The sequence below is a fragment of the Oncorhynchus keta genome, chromosome 23, assembly GCF_023373465.1.
Source record: "Oncorhynchus keta strain PuntledgeMale-10-30-2019 chromosome 23, Oket_V2, whole genome shotgun sequence".
NCBI lineage: Eukaryota > Metazoa > Chordata > Actinopteri > Salmoniformes > Salmonidae > Oncorhynchus > Oncorhynchus keta.
In genome coordinates this window covers 30,712,566-30,736,383 of record NC_068443.1, presented here as the reverse complement: position 1 = coordinate 30,736,383, position 23,818 = coordinate 30,712,566, and the positions used below count along the sequence as shown (strand labels likewise).

The 23,818-nt window shown below is 41.4% G+C and overlaps 1 protein-coding gene across 2 annotated transcripts in view; it reads left to right on the top strand.

Moving 5' to 3' along the window:
- The window catches only part of LOC118402157 (vasoactive intestinal polypeptide receptor 2-like), a 32,596-nt gene extending 9,020 nt beyond the window's left edge, over positions 1–23,576 (top strand). The window contains exons 2-14 of one of the 2 annotated variants that reach the window (XR_004829439.2): positions 950–1,055; positions 5,775–5,888; positions 8,465–8,556; positions 13,733–13,830; positions 14,012–14,141; positions 15,409–15,559; positions 15,675–15,735; positions 17,097–17,166; positions 17,651–17,742; positions 19,086–19,212; positions 19,333–19,374; positions 20,585–20,810; positions 21,159–23,576. Coding sequence is in view for 1 of the 2 variants with exons in the window: in XM_035800133.2 (XP_035656026.1) it covers positions 950–1,055; positions 5,775–5,888; positions 8,465–8,556; positions 13,733–13,830; positions 14,012–14,141; positions 15,409–15,559; positions 15,675–15,735; positions 17,097–17,166; positions 17,651–17,742; positions 19,086–19,212; positions 19,333–19,374; positions 20,585–20,758 (1,257 nt within the window). In the remaining variant the exon portion in view is untranslated. Of the gene's footprint in view, positions 1–949; positions 1,056–5,774; positions 5,889–8,464; positions 8,557–13,732; positions 13,831–14,011; positions 14,142–15,408; positions 15,560–15,674; positions 15,736–17,096; positions 17,167–17,650; positions 17,743–19,085; positions 19,213–19,332; positions 19,375–20,584 lie in introns of both variants that reach the window. The other variant, XM_035800133.2, reaches the window with a different exon arrangement.
- The last annotated feature ends 242 nt before the right edge of the window (positions 23,577–23,818 follow it).

Genomic DNA, 23,818 nt, shown 5'->3' with positions numbered 1-23,818 from the left:
CTCAGGCCATCATCACCTTTTTACTGCACTTGAATACTCCAGAAAGGGCCTAACGTGGTTAACACACACACACACACACACACAACCTCAACACACAGCCACACAGACTGTATGTCATCACATATGTCTGAAACCCTTCAGGGGATCTAGGGAATGTATACAGTTCCCATTTAGAATGCTGAAGGTGTTTGTCAAGGATTTCCCTACCGTCCTATCTCCCAAAACCATATACTAACACTGGTTGTTTAGTGTGGAACGTCATGATGCATAAACATATTGGTTATTCTATCTATCTTCTCCATGTGACAAGTTTAGCAATTTTTCTCACCATCGATTTTGTTCTACCTCTAATGGGAATCTCTCTCCTCCAGTAAAACTTCTCATTCATTTATTTATTCCTTCATTCTATCTCTCTCTCTCTCTCTCTCTCTCTCAACTAACCTATATAGTTAGTAAGGTGGTGTTATCATGAACTGCTGTGTCCATTTAAAAACATAAAATAAATGTATTTAAAACATGATTTGATTTATGTGATGTCGAACAGCTGATGTATAACCCGTCCCTGATATTGTGGATGTCTTGTTCAATGGTGTTTCCCTGCATTCTGCTGCTTACGAAAATATATGACGTCCTGTGAAAACAAAAATGTCTTGAATCTACAACCTTTCTTTCTACTACGCAATTGATCTCTTTAATATGATCTCAAAATACGGCTCAATTCATTCGGGGCGGCAGCATAGCCTAGTGGTTAGAGTAACCGGAAGGTTGCGAGTTCAAACCCCCGAGCTGACAAGGTACAAATCTGTCATTCTGCCCCTGAACAGGCAGTTAACCCACTGTTCCCAGGCCGTCATTGAAAATAATAATATGTTCTTAACTGACTTGCCTGGTTAAATAAAGGTAAAATAAAAAAATTGAATATAACTTATATTGCATTTTTTTTTTTTAGGTGAGTGGGAGGCATCCAACATGTAACTTCCTCCTGGAGCTTGAAACAGACCAGGAAGAATGTCTTGTGAAGCTGAGGGACGAAGAGTCTTCAAATTACTCCAAAGGTGACATCACAGAATATTTTGATTTTACCATTCATCTCTTCTCATCAGACAGAATAAAACATGGGTTGAAAATAGAGGAACCGACTGCATATTTTGATTAGTGGTGAAAGAGTACAAGCTACATAGATTTTTAGGTCACTCAACTAAATTACTTTGATGAAACTTTTAAACGAAAATATGAAATGCCACCTATTCGAGTGCCTTTGAAACGTAAATGTCAAATTCAATGAAGACCTTTAGTAGTTGTACAGTGTTTCCTAGTCTAGATAAGCGCCACAATTAAGATTGTGACCACAAACCTTTGCTGTATTGGCACTTAATATTACAATCTGAATAGCTCGCACTTTAGCTATCTTGAAGTAAATGTTGTACATATTGAATGTTTTACAGCTCATGCCTATGAGCAGACTCTCTATAATTTAGGGTTCAAGCGAGTGAAGCGATTCTATTTGTGGCCGTTCATTTTCATTATACCGGTTGTTCTTGCAAGTTCATTTAACATGCAAATGACTGTGAGATGGTAAAGCCGAGGACGGTGCGACTTGACATGATGGTAAAGGCCTATAGTCCACACCCTCTCATGCAATGCCATGCCAATTGGCCACAAGGTGGCTTTATAACAGGCGATTGAAGTTGCAAACTTTGAAACATCACGTCCCTCACCCCATATGACGTAGAGTCCTGAAATGTAGTAAATCGGTCCCTCTTCTCACAAGGAACAAAGTTGCCTCAATGACCCATAAGGTTCGCCATGATGGCTTTTCCACCAGTTAGAAATGAGTTAAAAACACTTAAATCTCCTCTGGAACCACTGGGTTGATCTGGTTGAACCTTAACATACAGCATCTATGGACCAAGGTCAAACAACATGACTACTACTAACCAATAGACATGAATGTGGGTGTGGTCTGGCACATTAATGCATCTTTATCAGACACAGATATTTGTATTGTAACCAAACTTGGTACACATGTTCCAAACAAACAGACTCAACATATGCAAGAACATTCAGATCGACCACACGGTGATGCTGAAACAGGCACATATTTATATATCTTTATCTGTTTGACTCAAATCTGGCACACATGCTCAGGGATATGAGTCTAGCTAACCTGTATAGTATGGTTGCATGGTGGCACTGTTGGACAGAAAAAAAACATTAATGCAAGCTCATTGGCTCATAGAGGCCATATTGTTTGAGCCAGAAACATGGATACATGTACCAAATTTGGTGCAGATCGGTCCAGTGGTTCTGGAGAAGAAGACATTTAAAGTAGTCAACATCATTACAATTGGTCCAAAATACATCAAAGACATATTGCATGATCTGTTTGATGTTTTAGTTCTGATATTTGGCAAGCATGGTATGGATTACAGAAGTAGCTCATCCTAGGGCAATGTGTCGAGTTTGTCCTGATGGTAGCACAGTGGGCCCACAGCTTGAACCCTGGCATTTCTGCTTGCAGTTTTAATGATTTATTTTTCTTATTATTATTATTATTAAACTAAACTTCATGCCTGGCAGCTCCACCATGCTGCCGACTCACTATGTTGACACTTTACTGGGAGTTGTAACCCAGGCTGTGCTACATAATTTAAACTAATTGGATGTAGAGTTACTGTGAACTGTCAAGGGAATTAGTGCACGTTATCAAAGACAAGACACTTAGTCTTTGCCGCAAAAATTAAAACAACGTGTATAGTTTCAATTATACGTTATTTCGCAATGTAACTTGCCTTCTTTCACCATAACATGAGCATAGGTATAAAACAGTTCTTATAGACAATAAATATTAAGTACAATATCCATTGAAAGTACCCAGTTACAGCAGGAACAAATCCTTTTTCTGACCATAAAATGACACAAAAGAGAACACAAAACAATTTGACTTCATTAATAGATGTATACCTTTTCATATGGGTGGTAACAGGGGGAATATAAACCACGACCATGACGTTGCTGGCACCATGCTCATACTAACTGAGCCAATATGAAAGTATAGAGAGCATCCAGGTCAACATCAAAGGGAGCCAGGATTTCATGCATCAGTTACCCTGGTACTGGAATGAAGCCATGCTTAATGCAAATCGATAATTGATTTGTTCTTGTTCTAAAGCCCAATGTGATTATGAAACATTTATGAGAGAAATCTATGCGTTGATTAGCGCCAGTGCGCACTGTGGGTGGCAAAGTGCTCAACAGTATCATCTAAAAGTGTGTTACAAAACTGCCATGACCATGCACTGAATCACAGTTATGAAGATACCATACAGCAAGCAGGAGCTGCACTTAAAATAATATCATTGTGTGTGTCCCAAATGTCACTCTATCCCCTATAATGCACTACTTTTGACCAGAGCCCTGTGCATTATAAGGGAATAGGGTGCCATTTGAGATGCAGGAGGACACATTATACCACTCATGTGGGTCACATCATGAATATGTATTTTTTTTGTCTGGGTTTCACAATTTTGTTTTCATTTAATTATTTTTTATCTGATGTTAGTTAAAAGGTTTCTTTTGATAGAGCTAGCCACGTTGTTTACTGGTGTATTCTCTCTGCTAGCTACGTTTTACTGAGCTTAAGCGCTCCATTTTGTCCACTAAGTGGCTTAAAAGGGTTTGACTGTTAAGTCTGCCCTTGGGACTTTCACACCCTTTTGTTTCATAACAAGCCATTTCAGGAATCAAGTTTCAGCGAAAGGCTTTCTCAACCGTGGTCCTCCTCCTGACATTGGTGAAGCAAATAGAGTCACACATTTAGCCACTTTCACTCCCACACAGAGAGTCTATCATATTGTTCCAAACACCAGCAGCCTAATGGACTACCTTTCATTCTGAAAGACCCTGCTGTATTGTGTAGTGTATATTGTATATTGTGTCTACACTACAGTACGTGAGGCATTGATCATGTTCAATAATTCTATGATGTTATCCCTCGGAAAGTTTTCAGACCCCTTGCCTTTTTCCACATTTTGTTAGTCTTTTCATAAAATGGATTTAAATAGTTTTTCTCCTCATCAAGCTACACACAAAACCCCATAATGACAAAGCAAAAACAGTTTTTTTTATAATTTTTTGCTATTTGCTAATTTATAAAACATTTCAAACTGAAATATCACATTTACGTAAGTATTTAGACCTTTTAATCAATACTTTGCTAAATCACCTTTGGCAGCGATTACAGCCTCAAGTCTTCTTGGGTATGACACTACAAGCTTGGCACACCTGTATTTGGGGAGTTTCTCATATTCTTCTCTGCAGATCCTCTCAAGCCCTGTTAGGTCAGATGGGAAGCGTTCCTGCACAGCTATTTTCAGGTTTCTCCAGAGATGTTCAATCTGGTTCAAGTCCGTGCTCTGGCTGGGCCATTCAGAGACTTGTCCTGAAGCCACTCCTGCGTTGTCTTGGCTGTGTGCTTAGGGTCATTGTCCTGTTGGAAGGTGAACCCCCCCCAGTCCTGAGTGCTCTGGAGCAGGTTTTCATCAAGGATCTCTCTGTACTTTGTTTTCCGTTCATCTTTGCCTCGATCCTGACTAGTCTCCCAGTCCCTGCCGCTGATCCTGTCTCGACCTCATGGCTTGGTTTTTGCTCTGACATGCACTGTCAACTGTGGGACCTTATATACAGTGGACAGGTGTGTGCCTTTCCAAATCATGTCCAATCAATTGAATTTACCACAGGTGAACTCCAATCAAGTTGGAGAAACATCTCAAGGATGATCAATGGAAACAGGATGGACCTGAGCTCAATTTTGAGTCTCATATCAAAGGCTCTGAATACTTAAGTAAATAAGGTTTTCTAAAAACCTGTTTTCGCGTTGTCATTAGTGGGGTTATGTGTGTAGATCGCTGAGGATTTATTATTCACTTAATCAATTTGAGAATAAGGCTGTAGCGTAACAAAATGTGGAAAAAGGATGGACCTGAGCTCAATTTTGAGTCTCATATCAAAGGCTCTGAATACTTAAGTAAATAAGGTTTTCTAAAAACCTGTTTTCGCGTTGTCATTAGTGGGGTTATGTGTGTAGATCGCTGAGGATTTATTATTCACTTAATCAATTTGAGAATAAGGCTGTAGCGTAACAAAATGTGGAAAAAGTCAAGGGGTCTGAATACTTTCCGAAGGCACTGTAGCATGGCTCTCCAACCCTGTAGCATGGCCCTCCAACCCTATAGCATGGCTCTCCAACCCTGTAGCATGGCTCTCCAACCCTGTAGCATGGCTCTCCAACCCTGTAGCATGGCTCTCCAACCCTGTAGCATGGCTCTCCAACCCTGTAGCATGGCTCTCCAACCCTATAGCATGGCTCTCCAACCCTATAGCATGGCTCTCCAACCCTGTAGCATGGCTCTCCAACCCTGTAGCATGGCTCTCCAACCCTATAGCATGGCTCTCCAACCCTGTAGCATGGCTCTCCAACCCTGTAGCATGGCTCTCCAGCTACCGTCCTGTAAATTTTCTCTCCAACCCTAATCGAATACACCTGATTCTAATAATTAGCTGGTTGATGAGCTGAATGAGGTTAGTTACAACTTGGGTTTGGAAAACCTACAGGAGGGTAGCTCTTCAAGAACAGGGTTAGAGAGCCCTGCTGTAGAGGGTATGGTCTTGAATCACAATTTCAACAGTTGCAGAAGGCAGAGTTTAGATAAACATGTTTTATTTACTTAAATGGTTGTGTTTTTCTAAGACGCTGCTGTCTGATCTCTTGACAGGAGTGGGATGCAAAGCGATCTGGGATAACATAGCATGTTGGGATCGTGCAGAGGTTGGAGAGACTGTCACTAGAGAGTGCCCCAGAGTGCTCAAGATGTTTTTTGGCAGAAATGGTAAAGTATTGTATTTTTTCATTTTGATATCAATGGCAAAGTAACATTTCTGGAGTGTTCTGTTCTCAAACCCAGGCCCAGATGAAAGGGTAGTTTGAGATATTCCTCAAGCAATGTTCTGATGTGGTCTGTGATATCTAAAGCTACACTACAATGTTATGTACGTTTTCTTTCGGGTTAAAGCTCACGCTATGTTCGGGCTTTGGAGTCACACCAGACCCATGTTTCTCATTTCACAGAATTACTGAGGTGTATAGACCAGTGTAATATAGATGTTCTACCTTTTGGAGTGCATTGAAAGGCAGGGACAAAAATGGCCCCCAAGTCTGTATCGTTCTTTTTATATAGTGTGGCACTGAATCATGGTGAATTGTACCAAGCAAGGTTCAGAGAATATGTTCTGCACTGCATGGACTAGAGGCAAAATGAATCACGTCTGCTCACTCCACAATCTCCAATGGCCCGTGTGGAAGACTAGGATGCTGTGGAGCTCTCCTCCTTCCCATCAGTCTGGATGAATCTGCATGGACACTTCATTCATTATAAACTAATTACCCAGACAAAGAGGATGATAAATTATGGATTATGCTGTTCGATTATCGTATTCTCTTGAAGACAGGTTCCAGTCCTATGATGAACTCCCCACATTCAAGATACTTTTGGCCATTTAGTGTATGTGGAAACCTACTCGTCGAACATCTCATTCCAAAATCATAAGCATTAATATGGAGTTGGTCCCCCTTTTGCTGCTATAACAGCCTTCACTCTTCTGGGAAGGCTTTCGACTAGATGTTGGAACATTGCTGCAGGGACTTGCTTCCATTCAGCCACAAGAGCATGAGTGAGGTCGAGCACTGATGTTGGGCGATTAGGCCTGGCTCGCAGTCGGCGTTTCAATTCATCCCAATGGTGTTCAATGGGGTTGAGGTCAGGGCTCTGTGCAGGCCAGTCAAGTTCTTCCACACCGATCTCGACAAACCATTTCTGTTTCAAACCACTTCAGACTCTTGTCTGTATAGTGTACCTCTGGGTTAAAACTAGCTGTGTGAAATTGATTTGGAAAGGACGAGTTGGGCATGTAAATTGGCTTGGAAGACTTCTTTGTAACAGAAACCTCTGGGAAACCCTATAGCACTCGTCAAACCTACGGCTAGGCAGGCTGCTGTGGCAGGGTCTGTGTAGAGTAGACTAATGGAGTGAGACATGCTCATTCCGATCACAGAAGTGGAGAAAGAAAGAAAGAGGCCTGTGGTTATTCATAGTATGTGGCAAAGTACATTACAGGACGTTGCACACTGGGTTCAGGCACTGCCATCGGCTGCGTTCCAAATGGCACCATATTCTCTATAGAGTGCACTACTTTTGACCAGGGCCGATAAGACTCTGGAGTAGTGCACCGTGAGGAATAGGGTGCCATATGGGACCGTCATCATTGTCTCCTCGAGAATAACACAGAGAGAATAAACACAGGCTCTCACATCCTCTGTTCCGCTTACATTCTCCCCCTGCCCCTGTCTGTCCCTGCCACAGAGCAGAGCACACTCCAGACGTTTATATCTCCAGACACATTCTCTCATCTCGACCTCTGTGGAATGCCAAACCCAAGAGAAGAAACACATTCAATATTCAACCGACTAAGTTGAAGGCTCCTTTGAATCAAGCATTGAACAATTGATTGTTCTTCCCAGAGTGAGTGGTTTTTGACAAAAAACTCCCTCAAAATTACATCTATTTGCCCTTGAAAAGTCTGTATGAATATCTTTTAAAGGCCCAGTACAGTAAAAATTATGTTTTTCTGTTTTTTAAAAATCACATTGTACAACAGCTGATGAAACTAACAGTAACAGTGTGAAAAAATTGGATCAGTGTTATTTCCTGGTTGAAAATACAATCTACACAGGACTTTCTAATCAGCAGGTTTGCATAGATGGGAGTTTTGGCTTGCCGGGTGACCATTACAGGTGGTAAACTGGTTAATAGACCAATAACAAAGAAGTTTCCAAAGAGTTCTCTGACAATAAGGCTAGTTTTCAGTTTTCCCCGACACACTCCCAGACAGTCCTAGCTAAATTCTTGCTTGAGAAATAGTTTTTTGATCAAAAGCTATTTTTGTCAATTTGAATGGAAAACTATTACAGTAAGGTACTTTCTTGTTACCCACAAATGATTTTGATATATTAATTTGATCTTGATATACAAACAGCCTTTAAAGTATATGAGAACACTGTAAACAAGATGAATGAAACTTGAATGGAAGCCATCATCTGTCATGCTCAAAATGGGATCACAGCCTTTCACTTTGGGGTTGTGTGTGAAGCCAATATTTCAGTCAGCTTGATTGGGCTTACTATCTGTGACAACAATAGAGGATAGTCTTGGCTGAAGAGAAATCTTTCATTAAACTCACCAGAGAAATCAAACCCGTGCATCTCCAAACAAATAAACACGCTGCATGGTTCTTGGACTATGATTTATGAAAGGAATATTGGGTCTGGATAAGCATTTCTAAAGGTTTTAGAGAAGAGGCAATAGAAACATTTAGCTGGCTAAAAACAATGTTTTTCTCCTATCCACAGGAAACATAAACAAGAACTGTACAGCGGACGGATGGTCTGATGTTTTCCCCAACATCAGCAGTGTGTGTGGGGCAGAAGAAAAGCATGATAAGGTAAGCAGGGTGATGATCTTTAAGTTCTAGATCTCTACCTCTATTGTCTCTCTGGTGTTGTATCATTGTTCTTAGTTTGACCAAGAAATGACACGATGTGACTTGAAAGTAGCTTTATTTGGAAATACAATACAGTACTCTATCATTTATTAGATATTTCAATGAAGGCGTTGATACGTTGGACCTCAGAGAGAGAGAGAGAAACAAGGCAATGTTCTTGTGTGAGATTTTTCCATGGTTTTATATTATATAAAATTAGATTTAGTTTGGTCTGATTTCTGAGTGTCAAGGCCCTCGTGCTGATAATGAAAATTAGCAGTAGAGCCCTTTGCTAAGAACCCTTTGCTAAATGCATTGAAATTCTGTCCTGGGTCTGTTTTGATAGGGAAGGTGTACTGCAGTGTGTGTTTTGTGTGCTCACTTCCACCTGATGACTTGAAATACAGATGAAACACAGGCGCCTTAAAAGCTAAATAAAACATCCTGTTCACTGTGGCACCCAGCTGTCTCCTCAATCTAAACATTGTACCAGGCTGTGTCCCAAATGGCACCCTATTCCCTATAGTGCACTGCTTTTGACAAGAGCCTGAGGTAGAACAGGGTTGGGGAGTAACTGTGAATAAAAGTAATCAGTTACATGTAATCTGATTACAAAACTGTAACTGTATTCCGTAACGTTACCAGCAAAAATATTGTATTTTTAAAAATTCAAAACACCTTTCTGTTTTCTCAGTGACATTCAATTCAGCATTGCAAAAATGTGCACGTTTAAGTTTGTTTCACCTGAGGGAGTCTGACCACAAGTCAGAGACCACGATGATGATGCACCAAATGCATTTGATGGATCCTTTTGGTCTTCTTCTGATGCCTCTTAAGGGGAAAGTAATCCAGAAGTAACTGAATGTAATCTGTTTACATTACTGAGTTTGGATAATTCAAAAGTTATGTTATTGATTACAATTTTGGACAGGTAACCTACCAAACCCTGGTGGTAAATTGGGTGACATTTTGGATGCAGACTCCGAGTTATTGTCCTCCTGGTTGGCCCACTACAGCAGATGTTAGTAAGAAGCCAAGCAAGTAGCAACAATGTACTAGGAGAAGAACATGAAGAAGACTGATTCATAAAGCTATTCCACTGCCCAGCATTTGATCAAAGATGAGACCTGAAAAAGGAAAATCAAATTGAGATAATTAAAATAATACACCCAACCAGGGTTGGGTAGGTTACTTTGTAAATGTAAATGTAAATGCAGTTGCTAGTTATGTGTCAAAATTGTAATCAGTAACCTAATCTGGTTTACTTCTGGATCCATCAAACACATTTTGTGTGTCATCATAGTGGTCTCTGACTTGTGGTCAGACTCCCTCAGGTGGAACAAACTTAAACTTGCGCTTTTTTCCCATGCTAAATTGAATGTCATTGAGAAAACAGGAAGGTTTCGTAATGTACACTGCTCAAAAAAATAAAGGGAACACTTAAACAACACACTGTAACTCCAAGTCAGTCACACTTCGGTAAAATCAAACTGTCCACTCAGGAAGCAACACTGATTGACAATCAATTTCACATGCTGTTGTGCAAATGGAATAGACAATAGCTCAGGTAGTGCAGCTCATCCAGGATGGCACATCAATGCGAGCTGTGGCAAGAAGGTTTGCTGTGTCTGTCAGCGTAATGTCCAGAGCATGGAGGCACTACCAGGATACAGGCCAGTACATCAGGAGACGTGGAGGAGGCCGTAGGAGGGCAACAACCCAGCAGCAGGACCGCTACCTCCGCCTTTGTGCAAGGAGGAGCAGGAGGAGGACTGCCAGAGCCCTGCAAAATGACCTCCAGCAGGCCACAAATGTGCATGTGTCTGCTCAAACGGTCAGAAACAGACTCCATGGGGGTGGTATGAGGGCCCGACGTCCACAGGTGGGGGTTGTGCTTACAGCCCAACACCGTGCAGGACGTTTGGCATTTGCCAGAGAACACCGAGATTGGCAAATTCGCCACTGGCGCTCTGTGCTCTTCACAGATGAAAGCAGGTTCACACTGAGCACATGTGACAGACGTGACAGTCTGGAGACGCATGGAGAATGTTCTGCTGCCTGCAACATCCTCCAGCATGACCGGTTTGGCGGTGGGTCAGTCATGGTGTGGGGTGGCATTTGTTCGGGGGGCCGCACATCCCTCCATGTGTTCGTTAGGTACCGAGATGAGATCCTCAGACCCTCTGTGAGACCATATGCTGGTGCGGTTGGCCCTGGGTTCCTCCTAATGCAAGACAATGCTAGACCTCATGTGGCTGGAGTGTGTCAGCAGTTCCTGCAAGAGGAAGGCATTGGCCCGCCTGTTCCCCAGACCTGAATCCAATTGAGCACATCTGGGACATCATGTCTCGCTCCATTCACCACAGACTGTCCAAGAGTTGGCGGATGCTTTAGTCCAGGTCTGAGAGGAGATCCCTCAGGAAACCATCCGCCACCTCATCAGGAGCATGCCCAGACATTGTAGGGAGGTCATACAGGCACGTGGAGGCCACACACACTACTGAGCCTCATTTTGACTTGTTTTAAGGACATTACATCAAAGTTGGATCGGCCTGTAGTGTGGTTTTCCACTTTAATTTTGAGTGTGACTCCAAATCCAGACCTCCATGGGTTGATACATTTGATTTCCATTGATAATTTTTGTGTGCTTTTGTTGTCAGCATATTCAACTATGTAAAAAAAAGTATTTAATAAGAATATTTCATTCATTTAGATCTAGGATGTGTTATTTTAGTGTTCCCTTAATTTTTTTGAGCAGTGTATTTTTTCGCAAACAACCTTTCTGTAAAAAAAAAAAAAAAATCTAACAAATAATCAGGTTTTCAAAAGTATCTGTAAACAGATTACAATATTTTGCTGGTAACATTACTGAAAAGTTCATTTTTTTGGTAATCAGATTACTTGCAACCCTTCTCCCAACACCAGTAATTCACATTTGACATACTGACTGAAGTAAAATTGCTGTCAACGATTCCCTCCCATTCAGTTGTTTTATTCAGATTGGGGCATGAATCTCTCTTCTGAGGTTATCCAAGATGCACCTCTGGTCTGGATCACACGGCCACCATTGGCACTGTGCTTATCCATCTGAAAAAATCTGTAATATTAAATGTACTGAAAGGTTTTCCTTTAGCTGTGTAGCCTTTCCACCGGTCCATCTGTTAAGGTCAGTCCAGTCTTTCGGAAAGGAAAGTTCATCTTCTCAGTATGAAGAGAATAGAACATGTTTCCTCAATAACTTGTTTCACACCTGTAGTTAACACATTTTGGGCTGCAACTAGTAGTGAAGCAAGGAATTCTTGAAGGTGATGGAGGGGCAAGAAGTACCAAAACGATGCCCCCTGACATTACTAATATAGTGCAAGCTCTTTGGGATATAACCTCTTGCCTGAGTGCCAGTCTGTTTGTGTTTTCATGCCAACTCCTTGTCACTCATTGTTATGTTTGGCTTGACAATGACAACAATGGAGTTGGCAAGAGCACAGACAGATCTGGCGCCAGGCTATTTAACATCAACTTTGGGTGTATATAACCTTTTCTTCTAGTTGTATTTGAAGGTGAGTTATGATGTTCATTGATGTGTGATGTTCAAACCTAATGTAACCTTTAATATATATTACGTGTGATATCTCCGCGATAACACATTAATAGATTCATTGACATTCTTACTGAAGCAATTATGTAAGTGTGACAGTATATTAGGTTGTCTATCATATAAAGTACATCAGTGGCATGCTGTGTGTCCTCTAAAGGCAATTTCCTAAGAACAACGTGACGCCCTGGAGAGCCAATTCAGTCCACGTGGCAGTGAGAAGTGGCAAAGGGGAAACATTTAGGACTCTCATTTGTTCCTCTCATACCTTAAAGCTATTTTAAATAACAATATTTGTAGGATCAAAGGCTATTTTTGGTGATACAGCTGAGCAGATTAGCGGGACAGATGTTGATTGCCCTATTGACATGATGATCCCTACCAATTATACAAAATTCATAACACAGTTTTGCCGTGGCTAATTATTTATTTGAGGCATCATTATATAGAATAAAATGGGTAGTTTGGATCCTGGATGCTTATTGGTTGATAGGTGTTAGGCATTTCCCATAGATAACTTTCAACACTTCCATCTGAATACGCTTGGAAAGTGTACTGAAGACACCTTGCAGTTTTGACACGTACTTCGTCGTGAAGGTGTATTTCATGTAATCAATTGGGGTGTTTTTATCAGCTAAATGTACGCAAAGTTTTCTCAAGTCTTTTGGAGGAGATGCAGCATCAAAACAAATGGACCTTTTCTTCAAATTGACTATCTGTCCTTTCACTGTTTACAACTGTCTACAGGGATACATTCGTTCCGTAGGAAGTGTGTGCGTGCGTCCACGTTTTGTAGAACAATGAGCAATGGAAAGTGTGAAGTGCAGGTGGAGAAGAGATGTCACTGCTACAGGATAGGAGCTCACTCGATGCTTTTAGAAAGAGTGACTGTTTTACTAAGAGAATGTCAATTTGGCACTGCCTCAAAGGAATGACTGCGAGCATTGGTGCGTTGGTACGGTCCTTGTCTGACATTTTGTTTTAGAGGAAGTCTCTTTGTTCTTCACTCGGCTGTAGTAAAAGGGGGGAATCAAACCATTGACTAATTTCCTGGGGAAACAAGATAAGAGGGCAAATTTGAGCAGGTCATTTTATTGACAGATTTTAATCTCTTTGAATCTGTGAATCACTCTTTGAGTGGGTTGAATGATTGGCAGAAAACTACTTACAATACTTACAATGGCTCCTTTCAGGGGAAGGCTCTTTCTGACAGTAATGCTCGGTACATGTTTTTCTCCCCAATGTTTTTAAACACTGTCTCTGAAGTACACTTTTGTGACTCTGAAAATGATGTTTCTAAAGATCCTACAGTCTTTCAGTATCAACATGTTGTGATGTTGCTGATAATTATATGATTTTACACATGTCATTTGGTGTTCGGATCGAAGTCCATTCTGAAAGTGACCGATGTGCTGGGCCTGTGCCCTGTATGTTCTTTCTCCTGACTCTTCTTCTATGGTGCTGAAGTGAATTCCCATCTGAGATAAATTATATATACAGCTTTGATACTGCCAATGACTGTACTACATGTTCTCTCGCCTATAGCTTGTCTTCTTTACGGTGGTGAAGACTCTGTATACGCTGGGCCACAGTTTGTCTTTGATCGCCCTCACAACCGGGAGCGCCATTCTCTGTCTATTCAGGTGAGAGTCCCAAAAGACACCCTATTTCCTATATAGTGGTCAAATGTAGTGCATCATATACTGTAGGAAATAAGGTGCTATTTGGGAAACAGTCTTAGTCACTCACTGTAGAGAGAAGCAGCAGGGTATTGTCACACAGCAGAGATCCTCTGATAAATAATTTCTTCCACTCCCTCTATAGAAAACTCCACTGCACGCGGAACTACATTCACCTCAACCTGTTCTTTTCCTTCATCCTGAGAGCGGTGGCAGTCCTTGTGAAGGACGACATCCTCTTCTCTCGCAATCAGTGCTCTGAGCAGCCTTCACTGGTGAGTCAGGTTGTTCATCAGCCTGTATACCTCTGGTTCTTATAGATCATTTGACAATTCCAACTGATATGTATTGGTATAGATGTAGAGTTGAAGTTGGAAGTTTAAATGCACTTTAGGTTGGAGTCTTAACTCATTTTTCAACCACTCCACAAATTTCTTGTTAACAAACTATAGTTTTGGCAAGTCGGTTAGGACATCTACTTTGTGCATGACACAAGTACTTTTTCCAACAATTGTTTACAGACAGATTATTTCACTTCTAATTCACAGTATCACAATTCCAGGCTGAAAGTAATCCAGTACATAAATTATGGCTTTAGAAGCTTCTGATAGGCTAATTTACATCATTTGAGTCAATTGGAGTTGTACCTGTGGATATATTTCAAGGCCTACCTTCAAACTCAGTGCCTCTTTGCTTGACATCATGGGAAAATCAAAAGAAATCAGCCAAGACCTCAGAAAAAAAATTGTAGACCTCCACAAGTCTGGTTCATCCTTGGGAGCAATTTCCAAATGCCTGAAGGTACCACATTCATCTGTACAATTCATCTGTACAAACAATAGTACGCAAAGTCAAGGTATTGGAGTGGCCATCACAAAGCCCTTTTTGAAAAGTTGTGGACAGAACTGAAAAAGCGTGTGCGAGCAAGGAGGCCTACAAACCTGATTCAGTTACACCAGCTCTGTCAGGAGGAATGGGCCAAAATTCACCCAACTTATTGTGGGAAGCTTGTAGAAGGCTACCCGAAACACAAGTTAAACAATTTAATGGCAATGCTACCAAATACTAATTGAGTGTATGTAAACGTCTGACCCACTGGGAATGTGATGAAAGAAATCAAAGCTGAAATAAATAGTTCTTACTTTCTTTCTACTATTATTCCGACATTTCACATTCTTAAAATAAAGTGGTGATCCTAAGACAGGGAATTGTTAATAGGATTTGTGAAACGGAGTTGAAATGTATTTGGCTAAGGTGTATGTAAACTTCTGACTTCAACTGTATTTGTATAGATTTGCTATGGAACATGTTTCTTTCACTTCTTTGAAATTGAGGTACGGAATTCATTTTCCGCTGGACACATTTAGATTCTTGCTCCTTCAGTTCACTCCGATTGTGTCGGTGTGAGTATATTTTAGACAAAGATCCGGGAAGGACAGGGAATTCAGTTTCCATATATATACACTTTGGTTATTTGTGTTGAGTGTCCTGTAGTTTCTCTTTGTATAGCAGCACAAGTGATGTACTACAATGTTGTTCCAGATTGGATGCAAGGCGAGCCTGGTGATTTTTCAATACTTTATCATGGCCAACTTCTTCTGGTTGCTGGTCGAGGGCCTCTACCTCCATACACTCCTGATAGTCATCTTCTCTGAAAATAGACACTTCATTGTTTATCTTCTCATCGGCTGGGGTAAGCTAGTCATTAATATACATCCAATGTATCAAAAACAGTGAGGAACATACAGTACATCCAATCCATTTATGCTATGAGATTGTATTCAGTGAATTCTCCATCTGTATTTCAGGATTCCCAACCGTGTTTGTTTCTGCATGGGCTATAACAAGGATTTATTTTGAGGATACTGGGTAAGTCACCTTGGAAAGCATAAATGTACATGGTTGGTAGGGTAGTGGATTCTTTTCATGTGTGATTGCCAGACAGGGCCGTGCACAGACATTTCGGGGGCAGTGCTCAAAATAAGGGCAGCCCCTCCACCCCGCACCCCAAAAAAAGAAAATCGGTCTAATATTTTCTGGTACAACACACTCACTCTTCAAACATTGTAAGCAAACCAGTGACTCCTAGGCCTGGGGACAACCGGAGAGCGAATGATGATGTAGGCTAAATATGCTAGCTAGTTAGGAATGCTATCGGGAGGGGGGGGGGATCACTTGATTTGAGTGTGTTCTGCTGCTGACATCTGCCTCTTACTAACAATCAGTCAAATTGCCCCATTCTTTCCTGGTAGGAGGCTACTATTGAAGTTGGATCTGTCATGAGTCTCATTCACTGTTAGGGGCAAAGAACGGGGCAATGTCTCCCCACCGGTGGCTACTGCATGCAAGTCAGATGAGTGTGGTCTTTGGGGAGGGGGTGTATTTTATCAGATTCAAGAGTTTATAAAATGACCTAATTTTATACGCAATCTATTACGGGCGGGTCGGGCGCCTGCAAGCTGACTTTGGTCAGTCGAACAGTGTTTCCTCTGACACATTGGGGCGGCTGACTTCAGGGTTAGGCGAGCAGTGTGTTAAGAAGCAGTGCAGCTTGGCGGGTCATGTTTCACGTCTCGACCTTCATCTCTTTCTAGCCCATTGGGAGTTGCAGCATTTGGATAAGGTCGTAACTACCAATTGTATATTATGATCAAATGTGGGGTAAAATAGGGAATATTTATATATATATATATATATATACATATGTATATATATTTTTTTTAAATGTTTTATATATTTTTTACAATAACATGTAAATTATTGATGAGCTGCGTGGGCACTTTTTCATAAGAGGGGAAAAGGGCAGGTGTTTGGGCACTGGTTGAACCCAATCTATGCCTGTTGCCAGACTTAATGTAGATGTGCTGTTTGTCTTGGATTGCATGAAAGAATTTGATTGTGATTATAAAGTTAATGAAGCATTGGCAACCTTTTGTCATTTTAATTTATTTCTCAAATCAGTTTAAACCAGTTCAAAGTGCTCAATCAATCAATCAATCAAATGTATTTATAAAGCCCTTTCTAAATCAGCCGATGTCACAAAGTGCTGTACAGAAACCCAGCCTAAAACCCCAAACAGCAAGCAATGCAGATGTAGAAGCACGGTGGCTAGGAAGAACTCCTTAGAAATGCAGGAACCTGGGAGTGCTGTGCTTAGGTTAGTATGGCCAGGGATGCATGGCACGTGTTGACTAACATCTTCGTATGGGTATCATTTCCTATTCCTTCAGATGCTGGGAACAGAATGATAACCCAATCCCCAAGTGGGTGATCAATGTACCCATAGGCTTCTCCATCATGGTGGGTATATATCATTTATCCTTCTCGGTTGCTGCTGTTTTAATATCCTTTACCACATGCAGGATCAAACCCCTGCTACATCCCAAGCATTAACTAAACAGAATGTGTCCAGGAGATAAGTAAAATGCCACACAGAGGACATTCCCATCTGTCATGTTAGGTAGCCAGCGCATACTGGGGAGCTGATAGGACTGTAACGGCAAGAGCATGTTAAACCGAGAGACTCTGCATGCGTGTGAATTGATGCTGGCTTGGATGTAATTCAAGGTTGAACTAGCTTTATCAAACTGTCATTGTATTCTACAACAAGTGATTTATATGGAACTAAGTACTGTCATCTTATCTGATTCCATAACACATCCCTCAATGTATACCAACGCTGGTTATGGCTGAGTTAACTGCCCTTGAAAAGAACTTCAGTAACCAAATTTCACTAAATAAATCAAACAAACTGTTTGTCAATATATGTTGACTGGGTTTCCAGGTGAACTTCCTCCTGTTCATCAGTATTATAAGGATTCTGGTTCAGAAGCTGAGGTGTCCTGATGTGGGTGGCAACGACCAGTCACAATACAGGTATGTGTTGTTGTGCTCAGTCAGTCACAAAACAGGGAGCACTCAGGCAACAGACCATGAATACTCAGTGTTAACATTCCTGAACGGAGAAATGAAATGAAGTGCTCAAATGTTTCAGCATGCCTTTGTATGTCACTCTGACATATGGTATTTTAGTTGACTTTCTCAAGCAAAAGACATAGATATGTAGCCTATTGTTCTATTGTGCAAATTGTACACTGTAGAGTGACACTAGATTCGGCTAAGCTGTAGAGGTGGTCAGCACAGCACGTATTTGCCTTCAAGGGAGAAATATTCCCATCTTGTCTGAGCGGATTTAAGGGCTGAGAAGAGGCTGGCGACGCAAAGACTGGATGAGCTGCTGTCTACTGCTACAGGAAAGTCCACCTTGGTTGGCACTTAGCAGTCAGGGCCCCTTCACGATTTAGGATGTGTCTGAAATGGCACCCCATTCCCTTCATAGTGCACAACTTTTAGTGCCCATAGAGCTCTGGTCAAAAGTAGTGCACTATGGGTTACTCTCACAGCACCGCAAACAACATGGGGCCCTCAAAAGGCTCTGACTGCACGTGTGGGTATGGATGTGCGTACATCGAGCCACTGTGGCCCCTCATGATTAGTTTAGATTTTTCTGTGGCCCCCACCCCCAAGTTGCCCATCCCTGCCTCATGCTCCCTATCATTTAATGGGTAAACACCAACGTTTTGTGGATGTATTAACAACAATTATTATTAAAATATACACTGACTATACAAAACATGCACTTTCCATGACCGGCTGACCAGGTGAATCCAGGTGAAAGCTATGATCCCTTATTGATGTCACTTGTTAAATCCACTTCAATCAGTGTAGATGAAGGGGAGGAGACAGGTTAAAGAAGGATTTTTAAGGCTTGAGACAATTTAGACATGTGACATATGTGCCATTCAGAGGGTGAATGGGTAAGACAAAAATATTTAAGTGCCTTTGAACAGGGTATGGAAGTAGGGGCCAGGCACACCGGTTTGCATCAAGAACTGCAACGCTGCTGAGTTTTTCACTCAACAGATTCCCGTGTGTATCAAGAATGGTCCACCACTCAAAGGACATCCAGCCAACTTGACACAACTGTGGGAAGCATTGGAGTTCACATTGGCCAGCATCCCTCTGGAATGCTTTCGACGCCTTGTAGAGTCCATGACACAACTAATTGAGGCTGTTCTGAGGGTAAAAGGGGTGGTGCAACTCAATATTAGGAAGGTGTTCCCAATGTTGGCTATACTCGGTGTATGTGATTGTATAACAGTGTAGTCTCTAGGTCCCCTCCAGAGAGTGTCTCTGTAATATTGTGTGTCTGGTTTCAGGAGGTTGGCCAAATCCACTCTCCTGCTGATCCCCCTGTTTGGCATCCATTACGTTGTCTTTGTGTCTCTCAATGAATCCATGGAAAATTATAAAATCTTCTTTGACCTTGCTATCGGATCCTTTCAGGTAAAACGGATCCTTTTTGGATATTTATCACAATATCACAATATATTAGGGCCTTTTTGTTTTGGATTGTTTTTGGTTGTTTCTCATTTTGAAGATGTTCTGTTGCTGTTCTGTTGACAGGGCCTGGTGGTTGCCATCCTGTACTGTTTCTTAAACAGTGAGGTAAGCTCTCGCCTTGATTGCTCTTAATTGCATTTGATTCTGGAATGAATAGGTTGCCTTGGGCACTGATGGCCCAGTTAAGAAGACGCACAACAGAGTAAATGATTAGTGTTGAATCAGTGTTGACAAAGTCTTCCTTGGCACAAATTAGGATAGATGACAAGCAATGTTCAGGCTTTTATAAAAGCTGTTGTGTACATCATTGTAATTGACCTCAACCTCGACAAGACGGAGTAGCTCCGCGGTTGACAACTCCAGTGCCCCCCCATGGTGCAAAGAACGTTGCTGTGACCCTGGACTACACCCTGTGGTTCTCTGCAAACATCAAAGCAGTGACTCGCTCCTGCAGGTTGATGCTCTACAACATTCGTAGAGTACGACCCTACTTTACACAGGAAGCGGCGCAGGTCCTAATCCAGGCACTTGTCATCACCCTTCTGGACCATTCGCAACTTGCTGTTGGCTGAGCTCCCCGCTTGTGCCATCAAACCCATGAAACTTGTCCAGAATGGTGCAGCCTGCCTGTTTTCAAGCTACCCAAGTTCTCCCATGTCACCCGCTCCTCCTCACACTCCACTGGAAGGCCATGGTACTTTTCTACGGAGCAGCAAGAGGAACTGCACCTCCCTACCTTCAGGCTCTGCTCAAACCCTACATCCCAACCTGAGTACTACGTTCTGCCACCTTTGGTCTCTTAGCCCTTTCACCCCTACGGGAGGGCAGCTCCCGCTCAGCTCAGCCCAGTCCAAGCTTTTGCCTGACTTGCATCCTAATGGGGGAACCAGTTTCCCCCCTGAAGCTAGGACAGCAGAGCCCCTGCCCATCTTTCAAAAACTGAAAACCTAACAATATCTTAAATAATCCCACAGCACCCCCCAAATATACAAAACACAAACACATTTGTGAACTAACACTCGCACTTGACCTTATTCCCCCTTACTAGCTCTGACTTGGCTGGTTTCAACTTTATTGAGGAAAAGTGTACTTGACAGTGACAAATGTACAAGTGTAAATTATGAGATATATATAATATTTAAAGGTATTTTGTTAGCAGTTACTACAAATGTTCATTTTAATTGTTGTCTGCTTTGTTTTCATTGTAGTAAAACGATGAGTACGGCATTTTATAAGAACATTTATACCATTTAATGTAGTGACAGATGTGGGCTAGTTTTCCCTCTGTGCTAAAAGATTTACCTTGCTACTTCAGGTTCAAGGGGAACTCAAGAGAAAATGGCGGAGTGTATGCCTCAACTGCCATATGGCCAGAAACTACACCCAGCACAACACCTACGCCTCCAGAAACGGCTCAGAGAACATGGCTCAGTTCCAACGTAATTCTCGTGCTCAGTCCTTCCTGCAGTCAGAGACCACTGTAGTGTGAGGGCTGCGTGTAAAAGAGGAATCGGTCTCCATTAAAACGCTCTGGAACTCTGGTATTGGCCTAAATACACACTACAGCACACACAGCCTACAGTTGTGGGCACTAAAAAGTTAGCTTGGACCACGGTATTGGCAGAACAATTGGCAAAATGGCACTCTAGGATCTTCTAATGAGTTTGTCACTAAAACCTGGACCCCGGTACAGGGTTTGAATTTATTTCTTTTTTATGGCAGATGGCATAACAGGGTATTTTTGAACAAATATGAATCAATTGGGCTATGCTGCGTTAATGTCAATATTTGTAATAATTGGTTTAAGTAAACATTTTCATTACTGGATGCCAAGGAGAAGTGCTCTGCATGGCTCTTAAATCTTTATCTCTCTCTCCCTCTCCCTGTAGTAAAATGGATTTCACTCTGTGGTTAACGACCAGAGATGCCTCTGCCTATACGCCCACTGTTCCACGGCCACTAAGGTGTCCCCAACCCAAAAAGGAAAAAAACGAAGGAACTCAGTCGGGGTTTCAAGTTACTGTTGAGAGTTACAAAGTAGAATACACAAGTTGCAATTTAGAAATATGGTCATGCATTGCAGTTTGCCACTTGTCATGTCAGTCACTGACAGTCACCCAATTATCCCAGCTATGTCAGCTCAATTCTTTAGATAGCTGGGTAGACATCCTTTCTCAGCAATCTAAACCCTGTAGTAATCATCACCAAATGACAGACTGGGCATGGAGTGTGCCGAAGGGCCCCCCTCCAGCCCCCCCCTCCATCCCCCTCCCCCTCCCCCCATTTGATTTTGTAAGTCACTCTCACTCATATCATATGAACATGACATAAATCATGGCAAAATGTGTAGAATTGCAAGAAATTAGCTTTAAAACGGTAAAATGTTCTCTTCACCTCAGATAATGTTGTAGTTAATTTTTTTTTTTTAAATTCATGCAATTCTACTCCTTTTGCTATGGGGCAGAGATAATTGTTCAGGTTCATAGGTAATATCCTTCAATTCTACACGTTTAGTCATAGGGTGGACTGAATTGTTTGCAGTTTTTAATAGGATATCTGAGTGAGAGTGACTAACAAAATCAATGGGTCCCCCATGTTCGGTAATTCAACCATGTTTACGACAAGTTTAGATCGCTGGCTCGACTAGTTTACCAATCTAAAAAACTTTAGCTGACGTGGGATAATTGAGTGACTGTAAGAGACCAACTGCTGATGCAGAACCACATTTTTGAAATTGCACCTTGTGTATTCTGCTATTCTAACTCTCAACAGTAGGTTTGAGTTTCTTCATTTTTTTTATGCTATATTAGCCGAGCTGACTGTGGTTCTAGTAAATCCAATGCAATGTTGTCAAAACATGATTACAATGAAACTAGGATTGTCAGGGCAAGGATGTGTTTTAGTTATACTACATGTGTACATTTGACATGTTGCTTTGGGTTGCCATCGAAAGGATTATAAAATAAGATATTTTTTTTTGTTAACAGGTTTTCTGCATCAGTTGTCTAAGAACCGTAAGAGTAGGGCTTAGAGGAGGTGAACGACCATTGTGTACATACGAGTATCTTGACCTACTGCAAAGTCCTGGTATGTCATGTTTGCTGAGTTATTACTCAGAATTATTTTCTGCAAAGACCATGAATGTTATACCACATGATTGTGGTGTAGTGTTGCAGTAAGTGTTGCATCATGTGAATGTAATTTCCCTCTGTCTTTTACAGTATGCTATGTTTGTTTTTTGTTTTCATTCATCAAGGCAATCAACCAAAGCCTTCTCTGATTTAAGTTATACAGCTATGTTGTCCATGTAAATGTTAACTCGAGGCATGAGTTCTGTGGTAGATAACTTAAATGCTCCAGTCCGGGATGCTATACACCCATCCCCCCGGCGTACCAGACCGTGATTTCAGGTGCTTAGTGTAGATATGAAAGAAAGAAAGACAGGAAATGAATGCTGATTAGCTTGGCTTTTTCCTCAGAAGTGTTTTCACTGAGAAGGTGACAATGTTTAGACTTGAGGTCACATAAGAACAAAACCTTGGCTTCAACATTGAAATCTTTTGTGTTTAGTAAAAAATTATTCCCAAAGGTTATATATACTGTAAGGTTATTCCCTGATCACCTAAGATATTTCAGACGACCTCATGTATTTGCCATGTAAAATACTGCCAGGATTGTGTGTTTTTTTGGGCATGTTTGTCATTGATGTACAGTAGTCAATCAAAATGTTAAGTGCCTAATATTTGCTATTTAATCGTAATTATTTATTCCACATCCTATTGCTATGTCTGCTTCCCAAATGGCACACTATTCCCTACATAGTGCAACAGGTTTGACCAGCTCTGTTCAAAAGTAGTGCACAAAATAGGAATAGGGTATAATTTAGGGCGCATCCTATGTGTATATTAAATGCCATAGCTTTGATGAACATTAGTGATGTATCTTTGTCTTGATTAGCCTGAATGTTTGTCTGTTTGTGTTTTCATGTCAACAACTTGTCGCTCATTGTCAGGCTAAGTGCCATACGCATTGTCGTTGGTTTAACATAGACAGCCGTGGAGTTGGCAAGAGCACAAACAGATTTGGGACTAGGCTACAAGGCTGTATGTCCTTATGAGAAGAAAATGTTTGCCTCTTTCCATTAGCTGCATTCTCACCGCTATACCCTCCCTCCACGGGGAGCCATTTTATAAGGTTGCATAACAAACATTTTTATATATTAGCAACATGCTATTGAATGATGCTTTGTTTTAATGTCTGGGTACATGTATGTCATGAGATCATGATGAGTAAACAATTCAGCACCTTTTATGACTCATCTCGTCATTGATGAGGCTTGGCCCCATGAACTCATTTTGAAGGGCACCACCAAGGTCATTTCCGATGCTAACACCAATGACTGTTAATAGGTAGAAGAATCCCTAAAGGGCTTGTTGCGTGGTAAACAACCCAAATGGAGAGAGAATAAAAGTTAGAGGAAAGCTAATACAATCAAGGAGATCCCACTACGAGGATATTTGTTACAGCCTATGTTTTGCTGTTACTGATT